General features: G+C 35.6%; 1 protein-coding gene across 1 annotated transcript in view; it reads left to right on the top strand.

The window, feature by feature from the left end:
• Ubtd2 (ubiquitin domain containing 2) overlaps nucleotides 1–18796 on the top strand; it is a 77540-nt gene that overhangs the window by 38780 nt on the left and 19964 nt on the right. The window contains exon 3 of the mRNA XM_010622314.2: nucleotides 12675–12911. Within this exon, the coding sequence (XP_010620616.1) occupies nucleotides 12675–12911 (237 nt within the window). The remainder of the gene's footprint in view (nucleotides 1–12674; nucleotides 12912–18796) is intronic.

Below are 18796 nucleotides of genomic sequence, written 5' to 3'. Positions count from 1 at the left end.
GTGATTTTTGATAAGAAATCCAATCATTTGAATCATTGTTCTCCTATATGTAACGTATTCTTTTTCTCTGTCTGCATTCAAGATTTTTGTTTGTTTGCATTCAAGATTTTTGTTTGTTTTACACATTTTGACTATGATGTGTTCAGATCTGATTTTCTTTCAGTTTTGCCCTTTTGGGATTCACTCGATTTCATGAAAATATAAGTAAATCTTTTACCATTTTTGGAGAGTTTTCAGTACTAAGTATTTACATACTTTTTTATTAGTATTTTTTCCCCTTCGTGAAATTTCAGTGTTATAAATGTTGAACTTTGACAAAGTCTCACAGGATATAGCCCATATAGGCCTCAGACTGGCAGCAATCTTCCCGGCCTTAGCCTTCTGAGCACTGGGTTTATAGGCACGTGCTACTATTGTGCTACTATTCCTGGATGGACTTTTTAATATTGTTTCCATATTGACTTTGATGTGATCCCTGGGACTCTATTTATTTATTTATTTATTAATTATACTTGGACTCAAACTCAGGACCTTGTACTTGCAAAGCAGGCGGTGGCACCACTGAGCTAAATCCCCAGCCCCTCTCTTTATTTTTTTTAAAACATTTTTTGTTTTAATTGGACTGAGATATACATATATTGTTTAGAACTTAAGCCAACAATATATTTCAGTTTTTAGTGGGGAATAACACTGTATCACTGTTGCTTAGACTTGCTAGCACATGGCATTACAAAAACATTGATTTTTAGTAAGTTTCAAAAAATATCCTGGTTATTTTTCCTTTTAAATTAGATATTTCTACTGCTATTTTAAGTTCAGTAATTCTTTTCTGTACCTTCTCTATTCTAAATTTCTGGCCATACAGTTATATTTTAAAAAATTTTAGATTCTGTATTTTTCATTTCTTAAATTTGTATTGGTTCTTGATTATAGTTTCTCTGCTAAGAATGTCTTTCCATTTAGGGTTTTTTAAAATTGTGAAATACTTACAATAACTGTTTGAAAGTCTTTGATAATTTTAACATCTGGATCATCTCAGGGCTTTCCGTTTGTTTATCATCTTTTCCCTTGAAAATTAATCACATATTCCTGGTTTTGTGTGTTGAGTAATTTTGGATTGTTTCCTGGACATCTTGAATTTTGTATGAGAATCTGGATCCTTATTGAATCTTCTGCATTTATCAGTCTGTTATTTGTGTGTGTGTGTATATGTAAAAATAGGGTCTCCCTATGTAGTCCAGGCTAGTCTTAAACTACTGTGTAATCCAGGATGGCCTCGAACTCTCAGCAATCTTCTGCTTTAGCCTCCCAAGTGTTGGGATTATAGGCATGCACTACCATGCCTGGCTAGTCCATCTTGCTTTTGTTTTACTTCAGGAGGTCATTAGCCAGGTTAGATTCAGACAGACTGTTCTGTCTTTTTTGTAAGTGGTTTTGATATCAATTTATTTTGCTAGGCTTTTGTTAGGTTTAATACTAGCCCCAGTTAGGTAACTGGGGTTACAGTGGTATCATGTCAGAGTTCATTTATCGGATTCATTGCTGTATTGCTTTGAGACTGCTCACGTGCATGTGCAGGTGAGACAGAACCTGAGAATTTTAAGGTGTTGTGTTCTCCAGTTTACCCCTGTGATCTCCATTCCCAAGGACCTGTTTTCTCTACCTTATGAATAAAAAGGTAGATTCCTCCCAGAGTTGTTACTGCCAGTACTGCCATGGAGTTCTATATAACTGAGACTGGCTTTGGGGTGATGTGGTAATAATAATGTGAAAAGGAGAGTGGGGGGGAATAAACCCACTTTCTTTCTAGAATAGTGGCTCTTTTCTTGGTTACTTTGTCTCAAAAAATAGGTTTTCTTTTCTTTTTTTCTTTTGTACTGGAGGTCAAACTCGGGACCTTGCGTTGGTGAGGTAGGAAGTGGAATCACTGAGCTAAATCCCCAAAAACAGGTTTTCTTATTGAGGTTTTTGTTTGTTTGTTTGTTTGTTTGTTTTATGACTACACCATCATTATTACCAGGAGATTTTAAAAAGTACAAAGAAAAGATTTCCCTAATTTCTGCATTTTAAGAGCTCCTTTTCCTGTACTCTGGCCAAAAAGTCAGACGCTTTATCTTTCAAAGTTTTTCTAGTGTGTCCTCCTATGTATTTCATACTGGAGCTGCCTCAGGTCTAATCTAAGTGGAAAAAAAGAAAAACACCTACATGCATCTCACTCCAGTAAGAAATGATCTTCAAGTTTTCACTCCTCCCCACAGGCCTTTTTCCAGAACCCTCAGTTGTTTTGCATTTGGTCCCACATTTTTTACTGTAGTCAGTGAAGGAAAGACACTCTAGTGTGTTTCTAACATTTTGGCCTGCACCGGATATCCAGGGATGTTTTAATAAAAACTGGGAGTAAAGAAAAAGCAGTATTGTAATAAGAGTCAATTTATTGAACAGAATTTAGCATTTAAAAAAATATTGTTGCTAATTTAGTTACTTTGTTCCAGATAAGCACTAGGACACATATTAAGATTTTTTCTTTGTTTTCTTCTATTCCATTCTAGCTGTTATGTGCCCGGTCCGTTTTAATGCTCTATGAATATGAGAATATGTAGGAAGATTAGGCATAATCCTAAAAACCAAACAGGCATTTGAAATTGCATAGAGCCTGTCTGGCTTGTTGAAGGTCAAAATGATGGACTCTTCTTTTGAAAACAACTAGTCATGATTTCTAATTTCCCTTCAGGGTGATTTTTCCCTTGTCTTGAAGATTGCACATTCTCATCCAATAGCTGAGTGGTCTCATCCTTGAAATCCAGCCTGCCAGATTTTTCTTCCTTCTTTTTGACCCTTTTCCATTGAGCTGAGTGCCTACTAGGCAGGCTGATAAGATCCACCTACACTAATCACCTTATCAGGTGGTCCATCTGCCACCTCCTTGGTGTTTTCTTCTAAACATACATCATTATTGTTGTCATCATTATTGTTTTATAATATGGACATACTGAAAGTTTTACAAAACCTTTTGCTTAACATTCTGTCTTCATTTCTCTTTTCATATTATTATAAGCAGTCAGGAGGAGCCAAGCTGCTCCTTTGATAGTTGGCTTAAAAATTGCCATTATGTGTCAATTTAAATAACTCAGCAAAATAACTAGTTTCATTGTTCACAAGTTCTGCATTCCACAAAACACTGAAACATGCACACAGTTCAGTCAGGTTCCTTGCTAGTTTATAATGAGGATCACCTTTCCTCTAATGCCAGTGACATTCTCATTTCCATCTAAGATCTCATCAGAATGGTGTAAATCAGCTATTTCTACTAGTATTCTTTTCATGATTATTTGTGTATTCTATAAGAAGATAGGTTTCTCTGCAGCTTTTCTCTTCCTTGAGAGCCCTCAGCAGAACTGCCTTTTGCAGTCCTTTTTCAGCAGTATTGGCTTTTTCTAGGATATTCTTCAAAAACCATTGCTATAATTTGAATTTTGAATGTCCCTTAAAGCTCCATATAAGCTGGGCATGGTGGCACACACTTGTGATCCCAGCACTTGGGAGGCTGAGGCAGGAGGATTGCCATGATTTTGAGGTACACTTGAGTTACATTATGAGTTCAAGGCCAGCCTGAACTACAGAGCAAGACCCTGCTTTTAAAAAAAGAAAAAGCTCCATATATTAGTGACTTGGTCCCCAGGGTGCAGCTAGTGGGAGGAGGAGCTCAGTAGGAAGTCTTTGGGTCTTTCAAATTATGACCTTGTAGGGGATAGTGGGAACCTGGCCTCTTTGTTCTCTCTTTTCTTTGGATATAAGTAGTCTTGCTCTATTACACCCTCCTGTCCTGAAGTGCTGACTTGGCACATGTACAAAACATCAGAGCAAATCACTCGTGGCCCGAAACTGAATCAAAACAAACCTTTTCTCTTTGTAAGTTGTTTATCTCAGTTATTTCATTATCACGACAGAAAGCCATCTCACACTCTTTGAGACTTTATTCATTATATAGCTACTTCCACATTTTTAGATACTTGTTACAATAGTATTCCCTTATGTATCAGTATCTGTTTTTTGTCAGCTCAGGTTTTTCTAACAGTATGGTACACTGGGTCTTAAAAAGCAGAAATTTATTTCTCAGAATACTGAAAGCTAGGAATTCCAATATCAAGATTGCAGTTGATTCAGTATCTCATATAGGCACTCTTCCTGGTGTACGTAATGACTCCCTCTTAGCTGTGTTCTGTCATGGTAAAGTGAGATAATCTCTTTTTTCTTTTTTCTTTTTTCTTTTTTTGGTGCCAGGGATGGAACTCAGGACCTTGTGCTTGCAAGGCAAGTGGCGGCACCACTGAGCTAAATCCCCAGCTCTCTTGTTTCATTTTATAGTGCACTAATCCTATTCTTAAGGGCTCAGCTCTTATGACCTAATTACCATACATTGACTATTAGGGATTTAACATAAAAATTTTGAAGAATCACAAACATTAAGTCCATAGCAATAGAGAACTTTAAATATAATGGTCAAGTGATAAGAGGTTCAGAACTGAAGTACCTTAAATATTATATTCTTGTCTTCTGCTTACCAGGGTTTTGTCTCCCCTTTATTGTGAAAATACTCGTTTTTGGGTTTTTTTGTTTTGTTTTGGTTTCGGTTTTTGGTTTTGTTTTTGGTACCAGGGATCAAACTCCTGTCCTTGCACTTGGGAGGCAGGCAGCAGAAAAAAATATTCATTTTTAGAGCTTGAAATACATCATACCAAGCTCTCCTTGACTTAAGAGTTTATATTAAAAAGTCTGCTGTGTTTCTTTATTATTTATTTTTTCACCTGGGTACTGGGGATCAAACTCAAGACCTTGCATTGCTAGGCAGGTGTGGCATTCCGATGGGGTTTCCTTCCTAGGTGATTTGTTTCTTTCTCTAACAGCTTTTAATATTCTGTTTTTGTGTTGAATTTCTGGAATCTTCACTATTATATGTCTTGGTGTAAGTTTTTTTTTCTGATTCTGACTATTTTTAGTTCTATATGCCTCATTTATCTGTATCTCCCATTGTTTTTCCATGCTTGGACAGTTTTCTGTTACTACTGATGTGAACAGGTTCATTTTTTTTTTAATGCCTTTTGTGCTATGTTCTGATTCTTCATTGATTCCAATTAATCTTATATTAGTCTCTTTTGCATTGTCTAGCAACTGTTGAATTACTTTTTCATAGTCCTTTGTTGTTTTTTTTTAATTTTAAATTGAATTTATTGGTACATTCTAGGTAGACAATACAGTTACATTCATTACTGGGATCTTGTACTTTTACATGCCAGGTTTTGGTTTTCATTTTTTCCCCTTGTCCCCACCCTCCCTTCACCCCCTAGTCCTTTGTTATTTTTAAGAGGTCTTCCATTTGATGATGGCCAACCAAAATCCTGTCTTCTAGATCTGATATTCTGTCTTCATATTGATTGACTCTACTGTGTATACTTTCGGTAGAATTTTTAATCTGGATTTCTACTTGAGTCTGTTTTATAGAATCTAGTTTTCTATTTTGGGTGTTTGTAGTTTGCATGTCATTCCTAAGCTCTTCTATTTTTTTTTTTTAATCTTAATTTACTCTATACTTATTAATCACTTCATTGTGGTTATCATCTCTTTAATTATCTGTTTTGTTTTAATCAAGAGACTTACTGATCTGTTTTGTTATTTCCGCTGCTACCATTGCAAAAAATTTAGCTGGGTGGCTTTTGATTTCTTCTGCCTCGGTGCCCCCTTGATTTGTCTTGGGCAAGTTGGAGGTTATGAGTTGCATCTTGTTTCTGTGTTTTCTCTTTTTCTATTTGTTTGTTTTCTGGATTGAGGCTTGTAGATTATCTATCGTAGGTAGCTTTTTTACTAGTATCAAGTCCTCTTTAGGAAATGACTGTTCTTCAGAGGTGTCTTGTAGGTGTAGCTGGCTTTTGAGTCTGTACCAAGATCAAAAGTGTACCAATGAATTTAAATTTTAAAAATAAAAAATTATTACAGTAAAAGACAATGCCAAGAATGGTAGCATAAGTGTATTCAACAAGAGGAGGGATATTTTAAGCTTTGAAGGGGATTAATGTCAGTGTGTCTTTTACTATAATAAGATTTTTAAAAAAATTTAAACATTCACTATATTTTCAATTACCCCTCCCCCTTTCATTTTGTAATTCTCTGATTGTGAATTTCTTGTTACCCATGATCCTTTAGTATATCTGTTGATGATCCTTACTTGAATCCATTACAGAGTTGTAAAAGAGTAATTCTTCCAAATATGTCATTTGCTTTTGTTTTGTTTTGTTTTGTTTTGTTTTTTCCCCCTTTGGGTACTGGGGATTGAACTCGGGTCCTTGTGCTTGCAAGACAGGTGCCGGAACCACTGAGTTAAATCCCTGGCCTGCTTTCTTTATTATACTGTCATTCTAGGTAAGGATCTTTCCTCATCCCCTTAACCTCTTACCTCTTTTTTAGTAGTAGCAAGGATTCATGAATTTTTATTCAGTATATCAGAATAAATTTTAGTCATTCTTAACTAAAGGTATTCTTGACCCAACTATTCAAAATGTTTCCCTTGAACCTTTGAGATGATCTCATTAAGTCTTTGATCATTTTCTTGCTCTCTTGATAAAATTTACATACCCCAGACTTTCCTTAGGTTTACCTAGAAGTAGGAATTTCTCCAAGTAACCATGATTCCTTTTAGTTGCAATGGTATTTAAAATTCTGTAGGAGTAAGGTGTACATGTTGCTATTGGTTTGTCATTCTAGTCTTTTTTAGTCAGAGAGCTATAAAATATTCTTATCTATAATCATGATGTCATATTGCTATTTTCAATTTATGAGAATTTAACAATTTTCCCTTTTTTTTTTTTTTCGGTACTGGGATTCAAACTCAGGACCTCATGCTGCTAGGAAGGCACTGTACCACTGAGCTACATCCCTGGCCCCAGTTTTCCCATTTTTATGATTTTCTTTTCATTAAAATTCTTGGTTCTGCTGTGTTCAGTGATGCACACCTATAATCCCAGCTATATGTAGGAGACTGAGGCAGGAAGATCACAAGTTCAAAGCCAGGCTCAGCAACTTAACAAGATCTTGTCTCAAAGGGCTAGAGATATAGTTCAGTGGTAGAGTACCTCTGGGTTTGATCCCAAGTACTACCAAAATCCTTATCCTACATAAACATCACGTATTTCAATTGTAATCATCAGTATTCTAGTTTGTATTTGTTTTTGTTTTTGTTTTTGTTTATACCAAGCATCAAACTCAGGCCCTTGTGCTTATGATGCAGGCAGTGGCACCACTGAGGTAAATCCCTGACCCTCTAGGTGAATTCTTTTTTTTTTTTTTGGTACCAGGGATCGAACTCAGGTCCTTGTATTTGTGAGGCAGGCAGTGGAACAACTGAACTAAATCCCCAGCCATCTAGGTGAATTCTTAGTACTTTGACTTAATAAAGCTTAAAATGTCTTTGTAGATTTTTTCTTAGATGTTTTTCCCACTAAAATTGTGACAGAGTGATGCCGGGTGTGGTGGCGCACACCTGTAATCCCAGTGTGGGAGGCTTAGACCGGAGGATCGCTGTGAGTTCTAGACCAGCCTGGGCTACATAGTGAGTTCCAGGTCAGTCTCAACTCTTAGTACTTTGACTTAATAAAGCTTAAAATGTCTTTGTAGATTTTTTCTTAGATGTTTTTCCCACTAAAATTGTGACAGAGTGATGCCGGGTGTGGTGGCGCACACCTGTAATCCCAGTGTGGGAGGCTTAGACCGGAGGATCGCTGTGAGTTCTAGACCAGCCTGGGCTACATAGTGAGTTCCAGGTCAGTCTCAACTAAACAGTGAGACACAGAATATGTGTGTGTGTGTGTATATATATATATATATACATACATACTACATAAATGAATATGATGGATATCTACTATTGTGTACTGTTAATTCTGAAAATACTGAATTCCCCTAAAATAAGACCAGGTCTTATATTAATTTTTGCTCCAAAAGACAAAATAGGACTTACTGTCAAGGGATGTCTTATTTTTTCGTGTACAACAATACAACAATTATGTTTATTCCTATACAGTCATTTCACCTTTTATAACATCATCATAACTCTCCAAATCCCAAATTCTGTCCTGAATTTCTTGGAACTCCATTTTATATAGAATCATGGCCCCACTCTCTCGTGCCAGCAATAGAGCTCTCCTGAAATGAGCACTTTTTGTCCATGTAGCCTGCTCATAGTACATAGGCAACACAACACACTGATTTTATTCCGTGAATTGTTCACCCAAGAAATGACCTTTTGCTGTTAGGCTTGACACAGTTTTCAGTAATTGTTAATTGAGCACTTATGAAATATGAGTGGCAACAAAAATAGTGACAGCTAAGAATGATGGTCTATACAAAAGCAACAAAAAACTGCAGGCATCAAAATTCAGAAAATGTTTATTTTACATGAGTCCATTAAATACATTCATTGCAACACATGACACTGAATTATAAAGATTCTTATTAGACACAGCCATATCCATTTATTGTCAAGTGTGCATATTATTCATGTGTCTGTACTCCAGTTGGTCATTTGGCAAATAAGTCAGTTTACATAGGCATTTACCTCTTGTCCAAAGACACCCACATTGGTATTTCCAAATACTTAATTATAATTTACATTTTAAGTATCAGTGTCATTATTTATATTTAATTATATATTATTACTTTATAATTCAGTATGTCCCTTGTGTGTTACAATGGACATAGTGAATATGTCCGTCTGGCTGATGATCTTAGCTGGGGCTTATTCTGGGGCAGGACTTAAATTATGAGCTTCCTGGAAAATCATGCCAGAACTTATTTTCTGATTAGGTCATATTCTCAGGGAAACACAGTATTTAAGTTTATATGACTCAGTTGTAACACAGTTGTGCATCATATGGGCTGTACCACAGTACATTTAAGTTGTTTCTAGTTAAAATTTGGCCACAGGAAACGGCCTTTTATGTTTCATCTTTACAGAAGTATGTCTTCGAGGTAGACTCTTAAAACTAACATGGCTGGCCCATTCTGTAACTAAATGATTTTGTTAGATGTCAGATTTGCTGCCCTTGAATCCTGTGGATGGGAATCCTATGGGATCTTAGGTGCATGCCACAACATGAGGCGTATCTACTTCATTACAATTCAGTAGTATAGTATGTTGTCAGGTTGTCTTAGTCACTTTTTTTCCATTGCTGAGACAACACCTGACAGTCACAAATACCGGAGAGATTTATTTTGGTTTGCAGTTTCAATCCATGTTTGGCAGGCTCAAACACAAATGGCATGGTAGAAGGGCTAAGTAGAGGAAAGCTACTCTGATCTTAGCAGCCAGGAAGAAGAGAAAGAAGGAACTGGGGAGGGAGATAGACCTTTCCAGGTCATACCCCTAAAGACATACGTCCAGCCAGGCCCCACCTCCTAATAGCAAGTCAGCTGTAGCACCACCATGGTCTAGCCACCTTCCAAAAGCTTTGCTCCCGTGAGGCTGAGGGGACATTCTCAATCTAAACCATAACACAGATTCCTCGATTTTTTTTTTTCCTATCTGATAGCAGAAAATAAATCTAGTGAAGATTTTACTTGCCTTTCTCTTACAAGTTAGGTTGGACAGTACAGTCCATCTCTTTACCTTTAAATTCTCAAAGAGCAGAGAAGATTGGAATATAGTATTGGTGGCATTTCAGTTGCCACATTCCTAAAAATTTTTGGCTGTTAATTGCTTAAGATAAAAACAAATGTATTATTGGGCCAGGGATTTAGCTCAGTGGTGTCACTGCATGCCTCAAAAGCACAAGGACCTGAGTTTGATCCCTGGTACCAAATATGTATGTATGTATTATGTATGCATTATAGTAAGTTCTTTTTATGTAAGAATAAAATATTTTGCAAATATCTTTTTAGGCTAGCAGAATCTGTTATGAAAGAGTTCTGTACTATCCTTAACTAAATCTAGAGTGGCAGGAAACTTCTCCTTCCATTTTTATGATGTTAACACTAATCAGTCTCATATAAGAGCATTCCCCTTACCTATTTCTCACTGCTTTCAAGTCTATAAAAAAATTTTTTTGAAACAACCTTTTGTCCTTTTATCAAGAGCTCTTTATTCATTTTTTTCCTTCAGGCTATTGTATTAGGGGAAACTGATGCTTCCATTTTTCAGTATGTTAAAACTATTACTACCTTATCTATATATACCTTGCCACCTCTCCTTTCTTCATTTTAAATCAAGGTTTTTCAAAAGAAAACTATAACTGTACTTCAGTTTGAAGATTGTTGTTGCTTATCAATAAAATGTTAATGAGTTTTGGTAAAATGCTTTCAGTTATGTCATAAAAAATATTTTTATGGTTATTTAGATCTGAGCAGCACGTCTTACTCGGGTTTTCTGTGTTAGATCTATTTATCATAGAACAGGAAGAAGTGCTTAAATTTTATAACAGAAGATAAAGAGTAGATTAATAGGAGTAAGAGAAGAGTAAACTTGGGATCAGTTTTTGAAGTAATAAATGTGGATTTATAGGAAATGTATTTTCTGGAATGACTGCTTTATTTTTTAAAAGTATATGAAATACTAAACTATAATAGAAAAGTGAAGGTAGTTGGTTTCCTGCAATTTAAAGATTTAGAAAAAATTGGCAATAAAGCATGTTTTGTGTCTTTAAAATAATAGCATGAGATTTGATGAGCAATCTTTCAATTGCTTTAGTTTTAGATACTGAGATTATGGAAGTTTTGTTGAATCTCTGTCTTAATGATTCTCTCACAATGGCAGAACTTGTATTCTTTTTCCAGCTGTGCTATCAAATGGGTGGTGTTCTTACTCTGCTGCCCACACACTGTTAGAACTCACCTGTTTTGCATTCACTAAGACAAGAAAGAGGGCCAAAAAGTATTGTGAGTTGATACTAAAGGTTTTAAGTATAAAATAGGTGGTGATAGCATAGTATGTGAGACTATGAAGTGGGAAGACAAAAGAGACATGGTATGTTCTGCCTTGAGATAAAGCGGCCAGATTGGGTGAAGGGAATTTGATTCAATCCAGGTGTCAAGCCAAGCCCACTTTGGCATATTAGTTGGTCCTGTCATGCAGGATCATAGCCTTGATAGTGTATAGAGATTACCCAGGGGCTGCAGTAGTATCTTTTTCTGTTATGCAGAGCCCAGGATAGCCTGGGCAACTGAGGAGTAATTTCAAGGATGCTTTAGAACCACTTTGAGAATAATTTCGTTTAAATTGGTATTCTTCCTGCAATTAAATATAGAACATTGAATTTTGACACATACTTTTTCCTTCCCACCTGTCCTGTCATTTACTTCCCACCCACACTTTCCCAACATTCTTATCTTTTTTGTGGAGCTTCAGTTTTCTTTGTACTTTTCTCATCTATCAAACTGTTTCTTATGTGTGGCATTATATAGTTCTTCTGAGCCATAGATAAGAATGGATCTGTAGGTCGTAACCTATGGAAAATGGGTTAGTGAGCATCTGGATGCAAAGAAGCTGCATCAAACTTGTTTTAACATTGCTGCCATGTAACATGCTCATGAAGGAGAGGTGCTGCCAAATGAGGTAGACTCTTGGTCTCTTGTTTTCTAATTCTCTTGGATTAAAATTTAGAGTATTGCTATTCTTTTCTTCCTTATAGTTAGGAGTTTGTCCTTTGGGCCTAGTATTACCTGTTTGATTTCTAGTTTCTCCAAAAAGAGAGAAGTACTGGTTTTACCCTACCTCTTTCTAAATTAGCTCTTGTTTAATTTCATAAAGAGATATTCATAGATCTTTGACTAAAGTCCAAAGTGGGAACACTACAGAGGAAGCATTTCTCCAGTCAGTTTCCTCATGGATCTGGTGGTTTTGCAGTTCTTCCTTTGGACACTGAAAAGTACTTATTTGCTTCTTTGGATTTTCCTCAGTTCCTACTTCTGGCTTCATACATGTCCAGTGATCCTGAGATGCAAGCTACCGTTGTTGTTTGATTTTCCCTTATATACTATCTTTATTATGGAATCGCTTGACTCTTATATCATGCCATTATAGTTTGATGAAATAGTTAATACTATTCTGGGGAGTTTTTCATAAAATGGATAAAATATAATTTTCTTTTTTTTAATATTGTGGGTTTTTTACAGAGTAAATTTAGGTTCACAGAACAATTAAGAAGGTACCAAAAATCTCTATATACTCCCCACCCTGGGATATCCTCCCTATTATCAACATCCCTCATCAGAGTGGTGTATTTGTTATAATTGTCACTCCTTTAATGCGTTCTTTGAAGAAGGCATACTGAATAGAAAAGAGATGCAGACCTTTCATTGAAAGCTTTACATAGAGCTATCTAATGTCTCCATTTACTCTCACTTTAAAGTGAGGAGAATTTTAGAAAACAAAAATTAGTAGATTGCCAGGGATTTAGCTTAGTGGTACAGCTCCTGCCTGGCAAGCACGAAGTCCTGAGTTTGATCCCCAGTACCAAAAAAAAAAAAAAAAAAAAAAATTAGTAGATAAACTTCTAGCTACAATTTGGTGAAAAATCCAAAAGAGAAATTACCAGATAATCTTTCATACCAAAAAATAGTATCTTTTGGAAAACAAAATACTATCTTTTGTACATTTTGGTTTTGATGTCAGTCTTTTATTTTTTCCTCAGTTGCTCTAGGTCGTAACCAACCTTTGAAAAAGGAGAAACCAAAATGGAAAAGCGATTATCCAATGACAGATGGACAGCTGCGCAGCAAAAGGGATGAATTTTGGGACACTGCACCAGCTTTTGAAGGCCGTAAGGAGATCTGGGATGCCTTGAAGGCTGCTGCACATGCTTTTGAGAGCAATGATCATGAACTGGCCCAAGCAATCATTGATGGTGCAAACATAACATTACCACACGGTAGGTTTGGGGTTCCTCAAGGGCAAAGGGAATGTAATCAGCTATTTTTAATAAAGAATCAAATGGGAAGAATCTTGTTTTTCTTGCTATTCTAATTTTTTTAATGTAGTAAAGAATAGTATTCTATTTTTGTGCATCTTAAGTTAGAGATAGTGTTTGTTTATAGTATAGGTTTTCTTAAATCATAGAAGATAATTGATAATATGTGTTTTGGAGCTTCTATGTAACCTAGTTTTATGTAAAGACCTCTTCTCCACTCCTGCCCCCACCCCTAGTCCCTTTGCCCATCCATAAAAATTTCTATTTCATAGCTTCTTTATCAGCATTAGAGATAGTCTCAATTTAGATTTCCTAAGATGTAGAGATTTATTTAATGAATGTCCCTTTAGTTATCATATTTTCTCATCAAGCCTTTTTTAAAACATAATGAAGAAAACTAAACTTAGAAGTAAGTCCCTTGTGTTCTTAAGGATAGTTTTCTATGATTATTACCCTGAGCATTATTAGAAACCTCTTCATTTTGCTTAGGAATGGGACTCTCATGACAACTATAAGCTTTGAATGTTTCTAGAGATCTATGCTAGATCCATGCACATAGTCTTGTTTGGTCTTCTTGATCAGAAATACTAAAAATGTTCATGTTACAATGAAGTATTTATTTTGTTTTCATAATTTTTGTCCTTTTGATTTATGCATTAATACATTTACTTTTCTCTAGTTTTTCAGGTTAGTATTTTTCTAGATTGTCTTTACAGATTCATATAATAGATAACCACCTAAATTCCCTTGTGTTATTTTCCCCCACTCATTATTATACTACTATTGTTTCCCCCCATATCTTTCTTTGTCTCCATTCCTAGAACAGTGCTTTTCACATTTAACCATCTGTTTTTTGTCGTTCAACTCTATGTCGAATATTTTAACTTGCTGCCCTTGCCAGCTTTCCAAATCTCCATTAATTTTCTAATTAAATGTGCTTCCTAGAAACATTCCTTCTTTATAGCTTTCTGTTCACTTTAAAAGCTTTTAATATGAGTTTGTGTTGCTAGCATTTATTAAACACCTGCCGATCACATTTGTAAAAATGATCTCTCCTACATGTGAAGAATATATGTATAATGTAGAATGCAACTTTAGTGTGACTATATAGTCCCAATTTTCATGGATAGTCTGTTAATTCCTACCTTTTCTGTGGTTAGGGATTAGGAGGTGGTAGACATTGTACCATTTACTCTTTTCAGTCCTATTATTATCTTTCAGCCAGTCTTTTTATATAATACTAAGTGAAGGGCTTGCCTCTATAATTGTTTTTTTTTTTTTCTCTTTTTGATGCTTATATCATATATTTTCCAAGCAGGATATATATTTGTGTAGGCTGGCAAGTGGGTAGAAGAAGAGTCATCTATGTGTGATTGTCTTAATTTAGACGCCTGAGATCCAGAACCTTGGAACTTAGAATTCTTTACTTTGTATGTAACATAGTTACCTATAGGAACATGATTGTATTCTGCCAGTAGTGATCTTGTTTTAAAAGACATGAAAGCTAAGTGGCTCTGTTTCATATAAGGCAGGGACTACGTCTAGTCTGTTGGATGTAGGCTCAGATCCCTAAAGATGCAAGTCCCTCATTCCTCCCTATCTATGTGAATTGTCAAGAAAAAATAATGTTGCTGGCAGATACACCAACAGGTTAGGCAGAATTGTTCTTGGAAATTTGAGAGTATTGAATGAGCTACTCCTCCTCTCTCCTTAAAGGACTATTTTCTGTGTAACTATGAAGGAATCAAACTGATGCCTGAGATTTCTTTTTTCAAAGCTCTGCAATAACTTTCTGTCTATTAAAATTATTTTCATTGATACTCTTGATCAAATTCCTTTGTTCATATTTGAAGCCTACCAGTGATATTTTTTGAGTGAACCTTAAGTTATGTTTTGGCATACATTATCCAACTCATCAGCAGTTTATAAATAAACTATTTGGTTTGTATTCTTTTACCTAGATCTGCTGAGTGATATTATTTAAATTCTTTTCATCTTTTTAATGTAATTACATAGTTGAAATTTTACTTTGGATGTGTTATGTTGTTTTATCTTTTAAATATCCAAAGTACCTTGTATTTTGAACTTAAATTATTGCATAGGCTTTGGCTGTTGTTTAGGTCAGGTTGTATTATCAGATTCAGTTTTAATTCTGATCTACTGTATTACTTCCAACTACTGTATATGATGTTAGACAGATCATTTTTCTGAAATCTCAGTTCTTTCACATGAAATATATGGACAGTAACTACCTCATGGGAGGTTTATTGATTCACTATGATGATGATAACAGTACATGTGAATTGTGTACCATAGTGTCTGGTATTCACTTAATAGTGGCTCTCGTGATTTTATTTCCTGAACTCTTAACATTAAAAAGTATATTCCCCAAATAAGTAAATAAATAGTAAATTCCCTGCAGCAAAATCTTGAATTAGAAATTTTTATCCTTTTTATGGATGTATTATCTATTAGTGACAGCTTTCTTTGGCTTTTATGGTATTCTGTCTTTGAGCATATATCCCTGATGGGATTTTGAGGCAGAGCTGATTGAGAACCACAAGTCCTAGTAGACTTATTAACTAGAAAGCAAAATAGTAAAGATATGTTAGCCTCATCCTATACCTGATTCATCCCTTCCCTTCACTTAGGGATTAAGAATACTGAGCACATTGTACTTAAACAGTCTGAAAAGATCCTAGGTCATATTTTCTTAAGCTTTCTTCCGTCAAATCCTTATACTTTCTTGTTTTCATCTTATTCCATCTTCTCATGTTGTTTTATTATCTCAACTTTATTCATACCATTATTTTCTTACCAGAAATATAAAGTTTTTGATAATGTATATAATAAACAATTACCTTTGATTTTTTTTTTTTTCCTTTTTTAGACGGGTTCTTGCTATGTAGTTCAGGCTTGCCCTGTACTTACTATGTAGTCCATTGCTGACCTTGAACTTGGGGCAGTTCTCTTGCCCCAGCCTCCTAAGTGCTAGGATTAAAGGTATATGCCACCACACCTAGTTACACATAGAAGTTTTAAAAGGATTTTTTAAACTGCCTGTGGCCTCTTGTGTTCCCCTGCCTTCTAATTATCTATAAAGGTTGCTGTTTCTTTTTCTTTTCTTTTTTTCTTCCTTCCTTTTTTTTTTTTTGGTGACACTAGTAGTCAAACCCAGGGCCTCTTCCATGCTAGGTAGGCACACTGATGATGAAAAGAACACTAAACTGAGAATCCTGACAATAATAAATTATTTTTAATGTTATCATGCCTGGAATAATCACCCTTGCAACAGTCCTCATTTTACACAGACAAAAAAACTAAAGTACAAAGAAGTTGTATATTTTTCTCTGGTGTGTAAGTCATGGAATTGGAATTTTGTTTGTGTTTTATTTTGTTTTGTTTTTTTGGTACCAGAGATCCAACTTGGGTCCTTGCACTTATGAGGCAAGCAGCAGAACCACTAAACTAAATTCCCGGCCCTTATGAAATTGGAATTTGAATTCAAGTTTTGGATATACAGTAAGAGTAACTGAAGTAAGGGCTGGGGATTTAGCTCAGACATTGCACTGCCTCACAAGCGCAAGGTCCTGAGTTCAATCCCCAGTTCAATCTAGGGGGAAAAAAGAGTAACTGAAATAGCTTAGTGTACCCCAGACACATCATTTCATCTCTGTGTTCTGCAAAGTGATTGCACAAATCACTGCTGTTTATTCCATGTCAAGTGTTTCAGGTCCCTTGCATATTATGTAGAGTACTTTAAATTTTTGTAGTTCAATTAGAACTAAAAGGAAACAAGCAGATTCTCTTATGACATAGGAAATTCATGTGTGTAGACCTTTCTCTTTCCCTTAGGTGTGTTGAGGCCTATTAAGTAGCAAGCCAAGGGGTGAGGATATAGCTCAGTAGTAGAGCACTTGCCTAGTACATGTAAGATCTTGAGTTCAATTTCTAGCACTGCAGAATAAGAAGCAGGCCAGGAATTTCATTGCTTTAAAGTTCCCTAAAAGAATTTGTCATTTAAGAAACATAATTGAGGGCTGGGGATTTAGCTCAGTGGCCCCAGGCCTGCCTTGCAAGCTCAAGGTCCTGAGTTGGATCCCTGATAACAACAACAAAAAAAAAAATCAGTAACTTAATTGATAAATGAATTTATAAACAAAGCAGTGAGGACATGAAGATACTGCCCTTACACACAAGATAAGAGATTTTTACCAGGCTGTTATAGTATTTAGAAATAACACGGGACCATAATAAAAACTGATGACTGATTAATCACAAATTAAATGTTATATCATTTGTTTCACTATTTTCAAAGATGTAAAAACGATTTGAAGATGTAAATCTACTCCTCTGCTTCTATCATTTTTTTTCTTCCATTAGAGCTATGAAGTCTGAAAATAACTGAGGTGGGAGGTTGTCCCTGAGTCAGTAGGCTTATCTCTGAAAAGACCTCCTTTTTGTGTCCTAGAAATGGAGACAGAAGAAACAGGGTTTCTGACCTGGTCCCAAAGAATATGCTATACTAACTACTACTTCTGTAATGCTGGGTCAGCTTTAAATAGACCCCTATGTCCAAGTGCTTCTGGGCTGCTCCTCCACTGCCTTTCAAGAGCAAAAGCCCTAGAATTAAAGATTAAGTATCCCATCAAAAAAGTAGTGAAATGTTGGACAGTTCATAGTTTGAATATTACACAAGTTTAACAATTATAAGCAAAGCCACTTTTCACTTCTGCTTGTTGGTTGATAGGATTGATTCCTCTGAGTGCCACACTCTTGCCAGCTGAGTCAATGTGGTGAAATGGCTAAATAAGCCTTTTGCTTCTCCTAAAGCTCAACTACAGAGAGGCTTGAGGTCATTCCCAGCAAAGTATTTATGTGAGAAAACCTGTAGTTAACATCCCTGCAGTCCTGAAGGACTGCTCTGATATTAGATTTAAGGATAATTTTTCTGACCTTTTGACATTGTTGTAATTGAGGTTTGTAGAGAATCTGATAAAGTTCGAAGTAGTGCACTCAAATCTTATGAAAACTTGGTAATTTGTGACATTGCTATTGGTGAGTGCTTCCTCCACAGTCTGATTTTGAAATTTAAAATTTGAGTGAGAAGAAAACCAACATAATTGCTTTCTATGTATTTACTATATATAGTAGGTACTTACATATGTTTTATTATTTTATCTTTACAAGAACCTTGTGAGGTGGGTACTATAATCCTTGAGGAAGCAGATTCACTATATCCCAAATTAGGCTCTAAAATCAAATTTGGGTATGTTAAAAGCCACTGCTGCTTTTATCAGTCCTTAATGTTTTTCCTGCAGTCTGTTTCTCCATCAGGTTCAAATGTGCACTGTCTGAACCTCTGCTACTTTATTCTTGTCTATTTTTTCCTATCATTTCAGTGTTCTCATTCTTTTTAGTTGTATCCAACTCATTTAGCTTTTTTTGTTTGTTTGTTTGTTTGTTTGTTTGTTGGTACTGGGGATCGAACTCGGGTCCTTAATGCTTGCAAGGTAGGCGGTGGAACCACTGAGTTAAATCCCCGGCCTGTATCCAACTCATTTAAATGTTGAAGCTTTCCTTTGCCATATCAGGTCATGGTTACTGAAAAGAAGAAGAGTTCAAGTCGTCTGGGACAGTTAGAAAAAATAACTCAGGAATAAAAGTGCCCTTTTCACTGGGCTTTGGAAGAGAACCATGGTGTCACAAAGGCCTTAGGATTCTAGGACACTGCCCTTCCTTCACTAATTTGGGAAGACTATTTTTTCCAAATCACATTGCCAATATGATCCAAATATTTAATTCTTAAAGCTTTATTGAAATATGCTAAACAGCACTTATTTAAA

Source organism: Fukomys damarensis, unplaced genomic scaffold (genome assembly GCF_012274545.1).
Source record: "Fukomys damarensis isolate Sample0158 unplaced genomic scaffold, DMR_v1.0_HiC HiC_scaffold_9, whole genome shotgun sequence".
Taxonomy (NCBI): Eukaryota; Metazoa; Chordata; class Mammalia; order Rodentia; family Bathyergidae; genus Fukomys; species Fukomys damarensis.
Note: the sequence above shows the minus strand (reverse complement) of the source record. Positions and strands in the feature narration are given on the sequence as shown.